The sequence below is a fragment of the Arachis ipaensis genome, chromosome B04 (genome assembly GCF_000816755.2).
Source record: "Arachis ipaensis cultivar K30076 chromosome B04, Araip1.1, whole genome shotgun sequence".
NCBI lineage: Eukaryota > Viridiplantae > Streptophyta > Magnoliopsida > Fabales > Fabaceae > Arachis > Arachis ipaensis.
Window position 1 is genome coordinate 79,220,838 of NC_029788.2, and position 18,077 is coordinate 79,238,914.

The window sequence follows — 18,077 nt, forward strand, 5'->3', positions numbered from 1 at the left end:
AGTAAGCTTCTCTCAGTACAGAGTCAACTAAAGCCCCCACAGTCAAACTCTAAGTTTGGTGTTGGGAGTCTATAAAATTGACCTGATCACCTGTGTGGCTCCATGAGAGCCCACTGTCAAGCTATTGACATTAAAGAAGCGCTTGTTGGGAGGCAACCCAATTTTTATTTATCTAATTTTTTTTATTGTTCTTTCATGTTTTATTAGGTTCATGATCATGTGGAGTCACAAAATAAATTAAAAAAATTAAAAACAGAATCAAAAACAGCAGAAGAAAATCACACCCTGGAGGAAAGACTTACTGGCGTTTAAACGCCAGTAAGGAGCATCTGGCTGCCGTTCAACGCCAGAACAGAGCATGGATCTGGCATTGAACGCCCAAAACAAGCAGCATCCTGGCGTTCAGATGCCAGGAATGCACACTGAGGAAAGCTGGCGCTGAACGCCAGAAACAAGCATAGAACTGGCGTTCAACGCCAGAAACATGCTGCATCTGGGCGCTGAACGCCAGAACAAGCACCAATTCGGCGTTTAAACGCCAGAATTGCATGCAAAGGCATTTTACATGCCTAATTGGTGCAGGGATGCAATTCCTTGACACCTCAGGATCTGTGGACTCCACATGATCATCTCAGCATCTGTGGACCCCACAGGATCCCCACCTACCTCCACTCATACTCTTCCCTCTTCTCAATGTTCATCCTCTCTTCCCAATAAACACCCTTCCCCAAAACACTTCACCAATCACCTCAAGCTCTCTTCCCTATCACCTATTCACCACTCACATCCATCCACTCTTCCCCATAAACCTACCTCATAAACCCCACCTACCTTCAAAATTCAAAATCACTTTCCCACCCAATCCCACCCCATATGGCCGAACCCTAACCCCTCTCCCTCCACTATATAAACCCTTCCATTCTTCTTCATTTTCACACAACATAACCCTCTCTTCCCCTTCTTGGCCGAAACACAACCTTCTCCCCCTCTCCTCCATTTCTTCTTCTTCTTCATCTTTTCTTTCTTCTCTTGCTCGAGGGCGAGCAATATTCTAAGTTTGGTGTGGTAAAAGCATAAAGCTTTTTGTTTTTCCATTACCATTGATGGCACCTAAGACCAGAGAATCCTCTAGAAAAGGGAAAGGAAAGACAAAAGCTTCCACCTTCGAGTCATGGAAGATGGAAAGATTCATCTCCAAAGCCCATCAAGACCACTTCTATGATGTTGTGGCCAAGAAGAAGGTGATCCCCGAGGTCCCTTTCAAACTCAAGAAAAATGAGTATCCAGAGATCCGACATGAGATCCATAGAAGAGGTTGGGAAGTTCTAACAAAAAGTTACTATAGACCAGTCCATCATGATCCATAGCATCATGATTGGAGAAGAGGTGGAGGTTCATGACATTATACCTCAAGAACTCTACAAGGTGGCTGACAAGTCCTCCACTATGGCAATGTTAGCTTTTTCCCACCTCATTTGCCATCTATGCAACTCAGCTGGGATTGACATAGAGGGAGATATCCTCATTGATGAGGATAAGCCTATCACTAAGAAAAGGATGGAGCAAACAAGAGAGCCTATTCATGGATCTCAAGAGACGCATGAAGAAGCTCATCACCAAGAAATCCCTGAGATGCCTCAAGGGATGCACTTTCCTCTACAGAACTTTTAGGAGCAAATCAACACCTCCCTAGGGGAACTGAGTTCCAACATGGAACAACTAAGGGTGGAACATCAAGAGCACTCCATCATCCTTCATGAAATTAGATAAGATCAAAGAGCAATGAGGGAGCAGCAACAAAGACAAGGAAGAGACACAGAAGAGCTCAAGAACATCATTGGTACCTCAAGAAGAAAACGCCACCATCACTAAGGTGGACTCATTCCTTGTTCTTAAATTTTCTATTTTTCGTTTTCTTTATGTTAAGTGCTTATCTATGTTAGTGTCTTATTACATGATCATTAGTATGTAGTAACTTTGTCTTAAAGTTATGAATGTCCTATGAATCCATCACCTCTCTTAAATGAAAAATGTTTTTAATTCAAAAGAACAAGAAGTACATGAGTTTCGAATTTATCCTTGAACTTAGTTTAATTATATTGATGTGGTGACAATACTTTTTGTTTTCTGAATGAATGCTTGAACAGTGCATATGTCGTTTGAAGTTGTTGTTTAAGAATGTTAAATATGTTGGCTCTTGAAAGAACGATGAACAGGAGACATGTTATTTGATAATCTGAAAAATCATAAAAATGATTCTTGAAGCAAGAAAAAGCAGTGAATACAAAGCTTGCAGAAAAAAAAATGGCGAAAAAAATAGAAAAAGAAAAAGCAAGCAGAAAAAGCCAAAAGCTCTTAAAATCAAAAGGCAAGAGCAAAAAGCCAATAGCCCTTAAAACCAAAAGGCAAGGGTAAATAAAAAAGATCCCAAGGCTTTGAGCATCAGTGGATAGGAGGGCCTAAAGGAATAAAATCCTGGCCTTCCTGGCCTAACCAAACTGTCCCTAACCATGTGCTTGTGGCGTGAAGGTGCTGATTGGAGCTATATTTCATTGATAGTTTGGAATTTATATTATATTCTCTTCTTTTTATCCTATTTGATTTTCAGTTGCTTGGGGACAAGCAACAATTTAAATTTGGTGTTGTGATGAGCGGATAATTTATACGCTTTTTGGCATTGTTTTTAGTATGTTTTTAGTAGGATCCAGTTACTTTTAGGGATGTTTTTATTAGTTTTTATGTTAAATTCACATTTCTGGACTTTACTATGAGTTTGTGTGTTTTTCTGTAATTTCAGGTATTTTCTAGCTGAAATTGAGGGACTTGAGCAAAAATCAGATTCAGAGGTTGAAGAAGGACTGCTGATGCTGTTGGATTCTGACCTCCCTGCACTCAAAATCGATTTTCTGAAGCTATAGAACTCAAAATAGCGCGCTTCCAATTGCGTTGGAAAGTAGACATCCAGGGCTTTCCAGAAATATATAATAGTCCATACTTTGGTCGAGTTTAGATGACGCAAAAGGGCGTTGAACGCCAGTTCTACGCTGCAATCTGGAGTTAAACGCCAGAAACACGTCACGAACCAGAGTTGAACGCCAAAAACACGTTACAACTTGGCGTTCAACTCCAGAAGAAGCCTCTGCACGTGTAAACTTCAAGCTCAGCCCAAGCACACACCAAGTGGGCCCCGGAAGTGGATTTATGCATCAATTACTTACTTCTGTAAACCATAGTAGCTAGTTTAGTATAAATAGGATTTTTTACTATTGTATTGACATCCTGAGTTACATCTTCGGATCATTTTTAGTCTTGGTTACTCCGGTTCCCCTCTGGGGCTGAGACCAATGAACTCCATTATCACTTATGTATTCTCAAACGGTAGAGTTTCTACACTCCATAGATTAAGGTGTGGAGCTCTGCTGTTCCTCATGATTTAATGCAAAGTACTACTGTTTTTCTATTCAATTCAACTTATTCCGCTTCTAAGATATCCATTCGCACCCAAGAACATGATGAATGTGATGATTATGTAACGCTCAGATTGGAGCTTTAGGCCAACATTGAAAGATTCCTGGAATTCTTATTAAAAATTTTTGAATTTCTTATTTTCTTTTTCCTATATGTTTTTCGAAAAAAAAATATACAAAAATCCAAAAAAAAATTTAATAAAATCATAAAAATCAAAAAATATTTTATGTTGTTTGTTTGAGTCTTGTGTCAAATTTTAAGTTTGGTGTCAATTGCATACTCATCTTGCATTTTTTTCGAAAATTGCATTCATGCATTGCATTCATCATGATCTTCAAGTTGTTCTTGATAAACCTTCTTGATTGATCTTCATATTATATTGTTTTGTGTTGTATGGTGTTTTTCATATGCATTCTTGAATTCTTAGTGTCTAAATATTAAAGATTTCTAAGTTTGGTGTCTTGCATTTTTTCTTGCATAAAAAATTTTTCAAAAATATGTTCTTGATGTTCATCATAATCTTCAAAGTGTTCTTGGTGTTCATCTTGACATTCATAGTGTTCTTGCATGCATTCATTGTTTTGATCTAAAAATTCTCATGCATTGAGTCTTTTTCATGTTTTTCTCTTTCTTCTTTAAAAATTCAAAAATAAAAAAAATATCTTTCCCTTTTTTCACTCATAAATTTTTGAAAACTTGAGTTGACTTTTTCAAAACTTTTTAAAATTTAGTTGTTTCTTATGAGTCAAATCAAATTTTCAATTTAAAAATCTTATCTTTTTCAAAATCTTTTTTTTAAAAATCAAATCTTTTTCATTTTTTCTTATTTATTTTCGAAAATTTTAAAAATATTTTTTAAAAATCTTTTTCTTAATTTTATCTCATAATTTTCGAAAATATCATCAACAATTAATGTTTTGATTTAAAAATTTCAAGTTTGTTACTTGCTTGTTAAGAAAGATTCAAACTTTAAGTTCTAAAATCATATTTTGTGATCTCTTGTGAATCAAGTCATTAATTGTGATTTTAAAAATCATATCTTTTTCAAAACTAATTTCAATCATATCTTTTCAAAAATATCTTTTTATCTTATCTTTTTCAAAATCATATCTTTTTAATCCTACCTTTTCATATCATATCTTTTTCAAATATTTTTTCTAACTTATTATCTTCTTATTTTTTAAAAATTGAATTTTAAAATTTGTTTCAACTAACTAATTAACTTTTTGCTTGTTTCTTATCTCTTTCAAAACTACCTAACTAACTATCCCTCTCTAATTTTCGAAAATACCTCCCTCTTTTTCAAAAATTCTTTTTAATTAATTAATTGTTTAAATTTTAATTTTAATTTCAATTCTCCTTTAATTTTCGAAAATCATTAACTCTTTTTCAAAATTTAATGGAGAAATCATCCAAATTTTTTATTGAAGGATCAACAAAAGCCTCAACAAGGCTTTAATAATGGTGGAAGAAATAGGTTTAGCAATAGCAAGCCTTTTCCATCATCCACTCAACAACAGACAGAGAACTCTGAACAAAATACTTCTAATTTAGCAAACTTAGTCTCTGATCTATCTAAGGCCACTCTGAGTTTCATGAATGAAACAAGGTCCTCCATTAGAAATTTGGAGGCACAAGTGGGCCAGCTGAGTAAGAAGATCACTGATACCCCTCCTGGTACCCTTCCAAGCAATACAGAAGAAAATCCAAAAGGAGAGTGCAAGGCCATTGATATAACCATCATGGCCGAATCCAAGGAGGAAGGGGAGGACGTGAATCCCAAGGAGGAAGACCTCCTGGGACGTCCAGTGATCAATAAGGAGTGTCCCTCTGAGGAACCAAAGGAATCTGAGACTCATCTAGAGACCATAGAGATTCCATTAAACCTCCTTATGCTATTCATGAACTCTGATGAGTATTCCTCTTCTGAAAAGAATGAGGATGTTACTGAAGAGCAAGTTGCCAAGTTCCTTGAGATTTGAGCTTAATTACATGGTTACATTATTTAACCATAAAAATTTTATTCTTGTGGTTTGCTTCTCTATGATTGTAATCTATATTTTGTTCCATCCTATATGTCCAATGTTTAATGTGTTATATGCATGCATATGATTGAGGCCATTATTTTATTAGCTCACTTATCCCAAATAGCCTACCCTTCCATTTACCTTTGTTATCCACTTTGAGCCTTTTTATCCCATTTGTTCTAAATTTTACCACATCACTAGCCTTAAGCAGAAAAATAAATTAAATACCCTAAATTGAATCTTTGGTTAGTTTAAGATAGAGATTGTGTGTCAATAAAGTGTGGGAAAGCTGTGGGAACATGGGTTAACAAGGAAATATGTCATGTTTTTACATCAATGAATTAATTAGAAATTTGGGTACCTACTCATGTGAAATTAGAAAAATTAAAAATTCATGTGCATTGATAATGTTATGTTTATTTTTATGCTTTAAAAAAATCCAAAAATATTCAAGTAATTAAATAATTAAATAAATGAATAAGGGGACAAAATTACCCCAATGTTAAGTTTAATAAAAAATCAATGCATGTGTGATACAAAGTTGAGAGAAAAGTTGATTCATGAGTATGTAATGTAAAAGTGAAAATTTTGGGTAGCTAGAGGTAAGAGCTTAGGTTAATCAAGGATTCAATTTATAGCTCACTTAGTCATATATATACCATCACCTTTACCTTGGCCCCATTACAACCTTGAAAAGACCTCATAATATTTGCATTGGTACATTGAATAGTTTTTAGGTTTTTTGATCTGAATCTAGAGAGAGAATTACTCTTCCTCTAGATTCTCTTTACATTCATAGTTTATTGCTTTTGCCTTCGGATATTGAAGAGTCATCACCTCCGTTGAAGATACTATTCTAGTTTGTTTCCTTACTTACTCTTTTATTTATTCCATATTCTTAATTCTTGTTTAGAGTGGTAATTGGATTATTTTCATGGATTGTTAATGCAAAGGATTACTTTTACTTTTAATTAATTTTGAATCTCTATTTTATTTAAATTATTATGTCTCTTTTCTATTCCAAACTCCCAATAACAAAGATGATATCCATGTCAATAGAGTAGATTCTCTACTTGACATGGGGGTTGATTAAAAGGAGACACTTGAGTTGGAATGCTCAAGTGGTTAGTTAAATTGGAAGTTGTTGGCTAATTCTGTATTTACAAACGCTAGACCTTCCTAAGGGAGAGGACTAGGATTTGCGAATAAGCGTTAGCTCAATCACTTGACTTTCCTTTATTTAGTAAGGGTTAACTAAGTGAAAATAACAACATCTTTATACTACACTTGAGAGAATTCCAACAAGGATAGAACTTCCAATTAATCATTCCCCCAGTCAAGGCTTTCTTTTATTTTGAATAATATAAATTCTTTTTAATTTTCATTGCACTTAATTATAATTATTTATTTTCTGTCATTCAACTCTCAAAATTCTCAGAAAACTCCTGATTAATAACTTAGCACCCTTTCTCGCAACTCGTTGGGAGACGACCTGGGACTCATATTCCCAGTATTTTTATTTTAAACTTTGTGACACCTTTCTAAATTGGTGAGGCAGATTTTAGCTGGTTAAGAGCTATACTCACAATGCTATTCTTATATTACAATCTTTTAATTGGCATAATTTCTGCCATGCAGCAACAAGCCCATCACTAAAAGAAGGATGGAGCATGTTAGAGAGCCGGCAGATGAACCATAGCAAGAGCATGTGGAGCTGCCTCAACAAGGAATCCCTGAGATGCCTCAAGGGATGCATTTTTCTCCTGGAGACTATTGGGACCGACTGAGCACTTCTCTAGGAGAATTAAGCTCCAACATAGATCAGCTGAGGATGGGACACCAAGAGCATTCCACCATCCTCCATGAAATAAGAGAAGATCAAAGAGCTATGAGAGAGGAGCAACAGAGACAGGGGCGTGACATAGAAGAAATCAAGTGCTCTATTGGATTCTCTAGAGGAAGCAGTAGCCGCCATCACTAATGTGGTCACGTTCCATATCCCCCTTTGTTTATGTTATTTTTCTGTTTCCATTGTATTTCATTGTCTATTTCCTGTTTCTAAGTGAATGATCATTCTTTGTTTTGTCTTAAGCTATGAAATATTCCATGCATCTCTCACCATACTTAAAAGAAAAATTTTATTTGAAAAATAGAAGTAAGATGCATGAACTCGAGTTATATAATAGGAATAGTACAATTAATTGATGTGGTGGCATTACTTTTACTTTCTGAATGCATGAATCAACAGGTGCATATTTGATGTTGGAGTAAAGAATGTTGGTTCTTGAAAGAATGATGGAAACAGTGAAGTATTATTGGTAATCTGAAAAATCCAATTATTGATTCTTGAAGCAAGAAAAAGCAGCAAAAAGAAAGAAAAAGAGAAAGGAACGAAAAAACAAAAAAGAGAAAAAGCCGATAGCTCTTTAAACTAAAAGACAAGAGCAAGAAAAAGAAAGAAAGAGAAAAACCCAATAGTTCTTTAAACCAAAAGGCAAGAGCAGGGATCCAAGGCTTTGAGCATCAATGGTTAGGAGGGCCTAAAAGAAACAAAATCTTGGCCTAAAAAGTTCAAATGAGCTCCTTCCCTAACTAAATGCTTGTGGTGTAAAGGTGTCAAGTGAAAAGCTTGAGACTGAGCAGTTAAAGTCGTGATTCCAAAAGCAAAAGAGTGTGCCTAAGAACTCTGGACACCACTGGCTGTGGATTCTAGCAAAGCTGAATCACAATCCAAAAGGGTTCACCCAGTCAAGTGTCTGTGGCGTTTATGTATCCGGTGGTAATACGGGAAAACAAAGCGTTTAGGGTCACGGCCAGGCTCTGAAAGAAGCTGTGTACAAGAATAAAAAAGAACTAAACTAAGAGAGTCAATAATATTATCCGGATTCCGAATTCCTAAAGACACCAACACTTTTGAGCTTTAAAGGATAGTGAGATGCCAAAACTGTTCAGAAGTAAATGGTTACTAGCCCCGCTCATCAATTGGGACTGAGCTTTATTGAAAACTCTGAGATTTGTTGTATCCTTCTCTTCTTTCTGATCCTACTTTGTTTTGGTTGCTTGGGGATAAGCAACAGTTTAAGTTTGGTGTTCTAATAAGCGGATATTTTATACGCTTTTTGGCATCATTTTCATATAGTTTTAGTTATGTTTTGTTTAAGTTTCATTATATTTTCATAGGTTTTAGTGCAAAATTCACATTTTTTTATTCTAATTTGAGTTGTTGTGTTTTATGATAATTTCAGGTAATTTATGACTGAAATTGAGGAGCTTTGGCAAAGTCTGATTCAGAGGCAAGGAAAGTATAGTAGATGCTGTCAGGATCTGACCTCTGTTCACTTAAACAAGCATTTTTAGAGCTACAGAAATCTAAATGATGCATTCTCAATGCTGTTGAAAAGCTAACTTTCAGATATTTCTAGTAATATATAATGGTTTATACTTTTCTTCGAAGGAGCTTGCCCATACTGGGCGTTGAACGCCAAGGAGCTACCCCCTGGCTGGCGTTCAATGCCCACCAAGACACAAGGCAGCGCCAATCACCCCCTAATGGGCGTTCAACACCCATTCCTCAAAGTTGGACGCCAAGCTCAGCCCAAGTACTCAACCAAAGTGGGCCCAAGGATTTATTTTCGCACCTCTAGTCTAGTCTGTCATACTTTTTGTACTTCTTAGTCATTAGATTAGTATTTAAAGGAGAAGATCACCCATGTTTAGGATCTTCTGCCTCATCTTTACCTTTTCACGTTTTACTTTCTGTAAAGCATGAGCAACTAAACCTCCTAAGTTAAGGTTATGAGCTCTGCTGATTCTGATGGATTAATAATATTACTGTTTTATTTTAACACATGTTTGATTCCATTCTCTTGTACACTTTTGTTCTTCATCTGATGAATTGAGAATGACCCGTGACAATCATCCTTATTCTACATGGGTTCCGTGTTAGTCCTGCCCGGATAGCATTGAACCACAAGCTAGAGAATACACTGTGGATTCCAAGAGCGTGCTTGGACAACTTTGGATATGTGACATATAATCTCGTTGATCGTGGGTTACTGAGGTTTCTGTGGCATTAAGGCTAGAGCATAAGAAGCAGCGTTCCCTGATCTAGAAGATCCGACCTTGTCTGTGGCGTTTTGAGTAGGATCGTGAAGGGGAGTGGATTACTTAGGTCTTCACCTTCGACTATAGTGGGAAGCCATGAGTTAACTTGATGAGGATGCTACATGAGTTGCTATGGTATGGTGGACTGCTATAGTTTAGAAGAGACTAACTTGATGATGATACTACATGAGTTAGTCAATTACGGCTGCCATTGAATGAATCGTTCGTTGTTGAAGTAGACAGTAAGAAAGGTTAATCCGGAAAGAATACGCATCTTCAAAGCTTTAACTAATTATCCATAATTGCTTTTACACTAATCTGGTATTTTGTTCTTTACTTTTTATTTATGCTTCTTAATAAACAACCATCTTATCTAATCGCCTAATTAAGATTTACAACATAGCCATTGCTTGCTCAATCTGAAAATCTCCGTGGGATTTGACCCTCACTCACTTGAGGTATTACTTGGACGACCCGGTGCACTTGCCGGTTCAGTTGTGCGGAGTTCAATTCCGCGCACTAGTACAAAATGAAATTCCAAATTTTTAAAAAATTTGTTTTAAGCATGTACCTCGGGAGCAAAACACCCGAGCTGATGTCTTGTCCAAGTTAGCCAATACCAAGTCGAGTAATGGGAATAGGAGTTTAATTTAGAAAGTGCTCTCAAATCCATCCGTAGGCCACCCTTATGTCACGATTGTACCATCTGACAGCACCCCCTCTTGGTTGGATCCCATATGCATGTACCTAGAGCACGGGATCCTTCCCGATGATCCTAAAGAGGCCAGAAAACTCGTTTGAAATCAGAAACATACACAATGATCAATGGCCAGTTGTATCAAAGGGGCATCTCACAATCCCTGTTTAAATGCCTAAAACTTCAGCAAATTAATTATGTGTTGCAGGAGGTAGACGAAGAATGTTGTGGACACCACATGGGAGCAAGTCATTGGCTCAAAAAGTCATAAGAGCCGGGTACTACTGGCCCACTATCATGAAGGATGCAATGGAATATGTTAAAAAATGCCAAAAATGCCAAATCCATGGCAACCTTTATGAAGCTCCACCCCGGGAACTTGTTTCTGTGATACCGGCGAAACCCTTTGCCAAATGGGGAATAAACCTATTCAGACCTTTTTCCCAAGGATCCGACCAGGTAAAATTTTTTATAGTGGCAATTGATTATTTCACTAAGTAGATTGAAGCCGCTCCACTATCAAAGATAACAACCCCCCAATGCCAAAAATTCGTATGGAAAGATATCCTCACAAGGTTTAGCATTCCTGAGGTAATTGTAACTGATAATGAGACTCAATTTGCAAACACTAAATTACAACAATTTCTGACTAATTTGGGAATCCGACAAGGTTTGTCTCAGTAGAGCACCCCCAGGCGAACGGACAGGTTGAACCTGCAAACAAAATAATCCTAAAGTGTTTGAAAAAAGGTTGGATAACTTTTCGGGGTCGTGGTCTGACGAGTTATGGTCAGTGCTATGGTCTTATCGCACTACCCCCAATCCACCACAGGTGAAACGCCTTTCTAACTTACCTATAGGGAGGAATTCGTGATACTTGTCGAAATTGGCGAACCCAACCCAAGGCTCCTTCTCGAAAATGCTGAGAATCATGTTGAGCTGGATCTTATTGACGAGATAAGATCTGTAGCCAACCTGACGAAGAAAGCACTAAAATAGCGTATTGTCAAAAGGTACAACACCAATGTAAAGCCTAAAAGCTTCCAAGATGGGGACCTGATGTTAAGACAAGCTGACGCTAGAGCATCAAGAATTCTGAAAAAGTTAGCCCCAGCATGGAAAGGCCCTTATAGAAAGTCAAGGAAAATTTGGGAAAAGGAGCTTATAAGTTGGAGAGTTTGGATAGCACCGAGGTCCTGGGATCATGGAATGTAATTCACCTGAAGAAGTATTATCCTTTGGGAAAGTTTTTTTGTAAAAGTCTTCCTATAAATATTTCTATAATAAGGGGTACTCTTTTTCTATCAATATAGGTTTTTAATGAGGCCTCAATATGAATTCATTGTATGGAAACAATTTATGGTAAACTCAAATTATTGGAAACTACTTAATTTGTTATATTAATTTTTTATTTAGTTTGTCTGAAAAAATGGCTTAGTACAACGATAATAGACATTAAGAAGCACTTAAAAACATAACCGAGAAAACGGTAAATAGAAAAATGTTCAAATTGCATCCGAGGAAACGATATAGCATTCAAATAGCACAAAGTGACAAAATATAAATATTAAAGCCACTGAAAAAAGACAAACAAGTAAAATGTCATCTAAGAAGTTCCGAGCTAACTAATAAGTTACACTTAGGAAATCCTATAAAGAAAAATTATATTATATCAACTATCTTCCCATTTACCACTTTCTTAAAGACCCCGACCTTGGAAACGTCCAAGTCGGGAGCTATAAGTTTGATTTGGTCTAATTCTTCTCAATGTTAAAGTCTCTTTCCACAGCAGCTTGTTCGGCCTTTCTAACCGAGAGGGACAGGTCGTCAATTCGTTGCATAAGTTCGGAAACTTGTTTCTTATATTTCTCCTTCCTAGCATCAGAAGTCACCTTCGCCTCTTCCAGTGACTTTAGCTTTGGATTTTAAACTCTGTTTTTCTTCTTTAAGAACTTTTACAGATCTACTCTGGATTTCAGCTTCTGACCTCGCCTCTTTCAGTTCCTTTTCCTGCTCAGATACCTCAGATCGAAAGATGGCTATCTCCTTCTCGGCATCTCTAATGTACGTAGCAGAGTGAAGTAACATTCTCTAAACCCGAGGAATAATTTCTTCTAGAGGGAGTTTAGCCAAACCCGACTTTGTCTTTTCAGAAAAAAAATATTCATCGACAAACTCGGGAGCCTGAAACTCTTTTTTTAAAATACAACCAAAGGAAGTCGGAGAAGGAATTTCAGCTACCGGCTTGGTGGGAGAAGGAAGAGGTGAGACATCTTCAACATAGTGAACCTCGGGGCCAGCTCCCGAAGTAACTTTTAATGGAGGGGGCATATTAGTTAATGTAGTAGAGGAAGAAACCCGATCACCACTACCTGGGTTCGGAGCAACGTTAGCTTCAGAAGCCAACCTCCTCTTCATTACTATAATAATCTCCAAGCCACCAGCCATATCAACTATAAAGAAATAAAAGCAAGTTCATCAGATCCACAGGTATTAAAGGTCGTTAGAATAGTAAAGGTAAAAAACACACAACAAAGCACTTACCAATAGCATTCCGAGCAGCATGCTCGTTGGCAAACAGTCTAAAGAGAGATAGGGTTTTCACCCCAAAGTTCCAAAAGCATTTGGATACTTGCAAACTCGGAAGTGTTGACACCTTGCAATTGAATATTGGGAAACGACACATGAAAATTCCAATATAAGTTAAACTTCTTTCATCTTCTAAAGTCATGAAAAAAGGTGTGGTCCCCTCTACCCTCTCGATCTTAAAAAACTTCTCTCCAAAACCATGATAAGAATCCTCAAGAAGGGTAAAGATCCTCCTATTCAAGATACCTTAGAAAGAGATAAATCTGCGACCCTGGGAGCTAAAAGGCATAGTTAACGTAAAAAAATAGAAAAAGACCCTATAAGAAGCGGTCAACCTTAAGAACGAACACAACAACTCGAAGCCCCAGATGGTAGGCCAAGTGTTGCGGTGTAGCTGTGAAGGCGCACAATCAGTATAGCCTAGAATATCTCGTTGGAAGTCAGAAAATGGAAGGTGAACTCTAAGACGTGTAAACAACGTCTCATACATCCATAGCCATTTAAGTCGGGATCCCGCGTGATGATTAAAGTGACAAAGACGATCATCTAGGGGGAATAGAAAGCACGTATAAATTCCTTTCATCAAAATTAAAAATGACCCCAGCCACTCGTAGAGCTTTGAGCTCGTCCTTGGTGATAGTACAAGGAGTGGATCTCACTTCCTCGAAAATTCATGAATACGGGTCCACACGTTGACCTGCACGGTGCGGAGGATGTGGAGCTGGCCTAGAGGATGACGTCCCAACACGCTCTTGAGAGGCAACCACCTTTTTCCTCGGCATCTCGGAATACCTACAGGGGCACCACCACCATTATGTCATGGAGAGAAAATTTCTTTTTCTTTCCTATAGAAAAGGGAGTCTCTATCCTAAAACCACCATAAAATCCACAAACAAGAACTCTGTGAATTATCCATGCCTCGAGAAAAAAAACAAGCAACAAAGAATACCAAACAATGAAGCAAAAACAAACGTTCTAAGAATGATTACATGCATTTTCACAAAACATATAGCAACGAAGCGAACAAGAAGAATGAAGGAAACAAAATTTACCTAACAAAAATAACAACCACAAGAAGGAGGAAGGAAGTCTCGGGCGCCCAAAAAAAACCCTCGGCAACTGAAGAAGAGGCTTTCTCTTTCAGAAGATGAAAAGTGTTCTTCAGAAACAAGCGTAAAATAAGAAGCGAAGCAAAGGGAAGTGAAACTCACTCTTATTATTAAAGGGTTAATATTTCATTAATTAATTGATCGATGGAAAGAGAGAAAGAAGTATAGGTGACGGTTTGAAAATCCAAGGGAGAACAAAATGGTTTAAAAAACTGAACAGCTTCCTTTCAAAAAGAGTTTTGGCGCTCAAAAAGCCTAAAAAAAAATCCAAAAAACAAAAAATGGGCCTGGTCCCTAAAATTTGGACATACGTTAACGTACATACATTTTCCTGCAAGCTTAAGAATATAGTATATAGCAATTAAACTGCGGTCATTACTAACTAGCTAGTCACATTTTCAAACATCACATTATATCAAGGTACCACTACTACTCTTGTTTCCGACAATCCTCTTCCAAAAGAAATGTTCCCTCCAAACTTTCTCCATTTGCTCAATTGGCACATTCTTTGTCTCAGGTAACAAGAAATACACAAAAGCAGTCATCAGAACCACCCAACCGCCAAAGAAGAAGAAAGTTCCAGCCTTGAAATGGCACAACATACTCAGAAAAGTTTGAGCAACGATAAACGTGAACAGAAAGTTAACCGCAACATTGATACTCTGCGCCGCCGAGCGAATTTCGAGCGGGAAAATCTCGCTGGGAACCAACCATCCCAGCGGACCCCATGACCAGCCAAACCCGGCAACATATATGCATATCAAAAGCAGAACTAGATAAGCATATTCCTTTGTTATTTCGCCATGGTCGCCGAGCTCGGCCGCCATAATGCTTCCAATTATTACTTGTGAGAAGAACATTTGGATTCCTCCAACTATGAACAATGTCCTTCTTCCCACCTTGTCAACCAACAGCATTGATATGAAGGTTGAAGTGGTGCCTACTAGCCCCGTCACCACCGCGGACAAGAGTGAAGCGCTTTCGCCCAATCCAATAGTCAGAAACAAGATTGGAGCATAGAACGAAATGACATTGATTCCTGTGAATTGTTGGAAGAAGGGTATGGCAACTGCCATAACTAGCTGAGGCCTATACTTTGCTTCTAGTATGTTCTTGAATGGATGCTTGATGGAATTCGAAACGTTGCTTGCTTCGATGAGGTCTTGGAGTTCTGTTTCGACGTTCAAGGTGCCTCGGATTTTTCGCAGCATTTGTTTAGCTTTTTCATGGTCATTGCTATGCTGCATTATGCTGTTGGGTGTTTCTGGCATGAAAATAGCCCCAATAGTGAGCATTGAAGCTGGAACTGCCGCCATCGCTAGAGAGATTCGCCAGCCCCAACCGCCTTTGATCTTTTCTGTGCCGTAGTTGATCAGATTGGCTGAGAGAACACCGATTCCGACACATAGTTGGAAGCCATTGTTGAATGCTCCTCTGTATCTTGGTGGTGCCATTTCAGAGAGATATAATGGGACTGACTGCAAAGTGCAAAACAATCAAAACAAAATATTGGAAAAATAAGCAATGTATGTGCATTATGCTCATCTAATGATAGTTATGCTTTGAATTGTTGTTGCAGACTTGCAGCTGTGCTTAATTGTTATCGTTATTAAGCATCTTAGATGTGACACGTCTTATAACACATGGCATAGCATTCTATTTTATTTCGTTGCTTTCTTTAGTTCTCCATAGTCCATAGTAATACTAATAGCCTCTTAAAAGCTCTTTCTTTTTTTTTTCTTTTTTCCAAAAAAAGGTATTGTTCTAAGTACGAGATTAAAAATTGAAAATCTGTCCAGTTAATCACGAATTGGTCTAGTTAACTGAGAAGCAATCACTGAATCGATCCGGTTCAAGATAAAAATTGGTCAACAATGAATTGATGAAAAAAAATTCAAAAAACCAATTAAACTATCAATTAATTAATTAAACCGAAAATTTTTTAATTTTTAATATTACTAGTTCGATTACTGATTTAATTTTTAAAATCATGATAAAAGGCGAGTGATATTAGTATATCTGTAAAAATAAGACTAAAATATTTAAGAAGGATTCAAACTCGCGGTAAAGTTAATAAGAAATAAGCATTAATTCGGAAAAAGAAAAAAAAAAGTGAAAAATAATAAAGTTAAGATCCATTTTTTTTAATTTGAATTTAAACTTTCTACAACACTTGTTTAAATAAACTAATAGACTAACCAACTCAAGTTGGTTTGTTAAGATCCACTATTATTGTGAGTTTAAGGTGAATTACTCTTAAATTTGATCCCCATGCAGTATTGTCTCCCTTAGTTGAAAGAATAAAGTTACCTGATTTGCAAAGCCAACTCCAACTCCGAGAAGAACTCGACCAATGATTAGCATGTAAATGTTGAGGGAAGCACCACCAAGAGCAGCACCCATGAGGAATGCAGCACCACCTACAAGAATTGATGATCTTCTACCAAAGGCTCTGGTGACCGATGAGGCAAAGAAGGTTGATATGAGACCAGCAATGTAGAGTGATGAGGTGAATGTTGTAAGAAGCTGGCTATCAAATTTGCAGTAGTTGCTGATGTGGGTGTCTTCTTTCATCTTCGTGTATACATGTGGGAAGAATTTCTCCAAGAATGATGCCATTGATGTTACCCCTCCTGCATTGTACGGACTCGGTTTCAGTTTTATTACATAATGACTGATTATGATTTTTTGGTCTCAGTTATGAATTCAAATAAAGTAAAGAAAGGATTTTCCTAATAATTTTCATTTTTTTTTGGTAAATTCCTATCAATTTTCTAGACGATGCAGGCTTTTTAACTTGGTATTTGGACTTTGGACTTAAAGCCTTGGAGGCACATTTTTTGTTTTGGGCTTGGAGTTAGATTGAAAATTTTAAACAAAAAGACCTTGGTTTAGTAGTCATTATTTATGTTTTTTAATTAGTTCACTCAAGTTCAAAAACTTGACCGATGCCAAATGAATGGAGCTCCTAATATTTTGTTTGTGGCTATAATATGAATGAATTTGTAATACTTAAAATTGGAGACTATCTAATCCATTTGATAAAACAAAATATTGTGGATGAAATTTGGTATATCAAATTTATATATTCTCCTTAACCAAAAATTTTTTTTTCTCTCTCTAATGTAAACAAAGTGTTGAATATTTAGTTTCTATTTGAATCAAAAATGTTATTTGTATATTAAAATTAGTCATTAAAATCAATCATCATATATTTATGTATAAATACATATATTATTTAACTTATTTTTATTATATATTTTATATTTCAACATATATTTTATATTAGTGGCTGATTTTAATGTACACGTAACATGATTACATTTCAATATATAAAGTACTAAAATGTTGGTTAAAGTGTCTCATATTGAATAGATTATAAGTAAAAAATAATTAACATAATAATTATATTATTAAAAATTAATCACTATATTAGCATATATTATTAAATTTTTTATTTCATAATAAAAATTAAACAGACATGTGTTTTATTTAAAAAAATCAATAAATAAGCAAATCCTTCCATAATATTATTACAGAAAATTATGAATTATATTACAACTTACAAATTCATTACAAGAGACAACTATCAGTCTATTAAAGTAGACCTCAACTGAATTTTCAATTTATTAGTTGCACATAGAAATTCCCTTTTTTTTGTCAAAATCTCTCAAATCGGCCAACATAACAGTTTCGTTTCCTCTTTTATATTTCCATTACTGGAGGTCGTAAAAGTACGTACTATACTAAAATTAAGTATGAATGTTATATAAAATTGAAGTTCAGTTGAGTAATACAAACCTGAAATTCCAATATCATAACCGAAGATAATGCCTCCAGTGGCAGCCACCATACAAGACATAATCACAAAAGAAGTAATCCTGCCGCCGTATTCTCTTCCACTGCTCGCCGCTGTCAGTATCCCCACCGCCATAGTTAATAGCGCGCAATAATGATTTCAATTCGCTCCTCTATTCATCAATAATATGGCGCAAATATATAATAGTTATATGGGTCTATTATATACATATATATACATATATACTATATTGTTTCGACAAAATGTATTTGATGTAGTTTACT

The 18,077-nt window shown here is 36.4% G+C and overlaps 1 protein-coding gene across 4 annotated transcripts; it reads right to left on the bottom strand.

The window, feature by feature from the left end:
* LOC107637833 (hexose carrier protein HEX6-like) lies at positions 14,196-17,993 on the bottom strand. Of its 4 annotated transcripts, none has more exons than XM_016341120.2 (3): positions 17,796-17,993; positions 16,305-16,627; positions 14,196-15,472 (listed from the first exon to the last, which is right to left on the bottom strand). In XM_016341120.2, the coding sequence occupies exons 1-3, from the start codon at positions 17,926-17,928 to the stop codon at positions 14,405-14,407; spliced, it is 1,524 nt and encodes a 507-aa protein (XP_016196606.1). In that variant the 5' UTR covers positions 17,929-17,993; the 3' UTR covers positions 14,196-14,404. The 4 variants fall into 4 exon arrangements, with proteins under 4 accessions (XP_016196606.1, XP_020976901.1, XP_020976900.1 ...); XM_021121242.1 differs by having other exon boundaries at positions 16,305-16,568; positions 17,796-17,934; XM_021121241.1 differs by having other exon boundaries at positions 16,305-16,595; positions 17,796-17,934.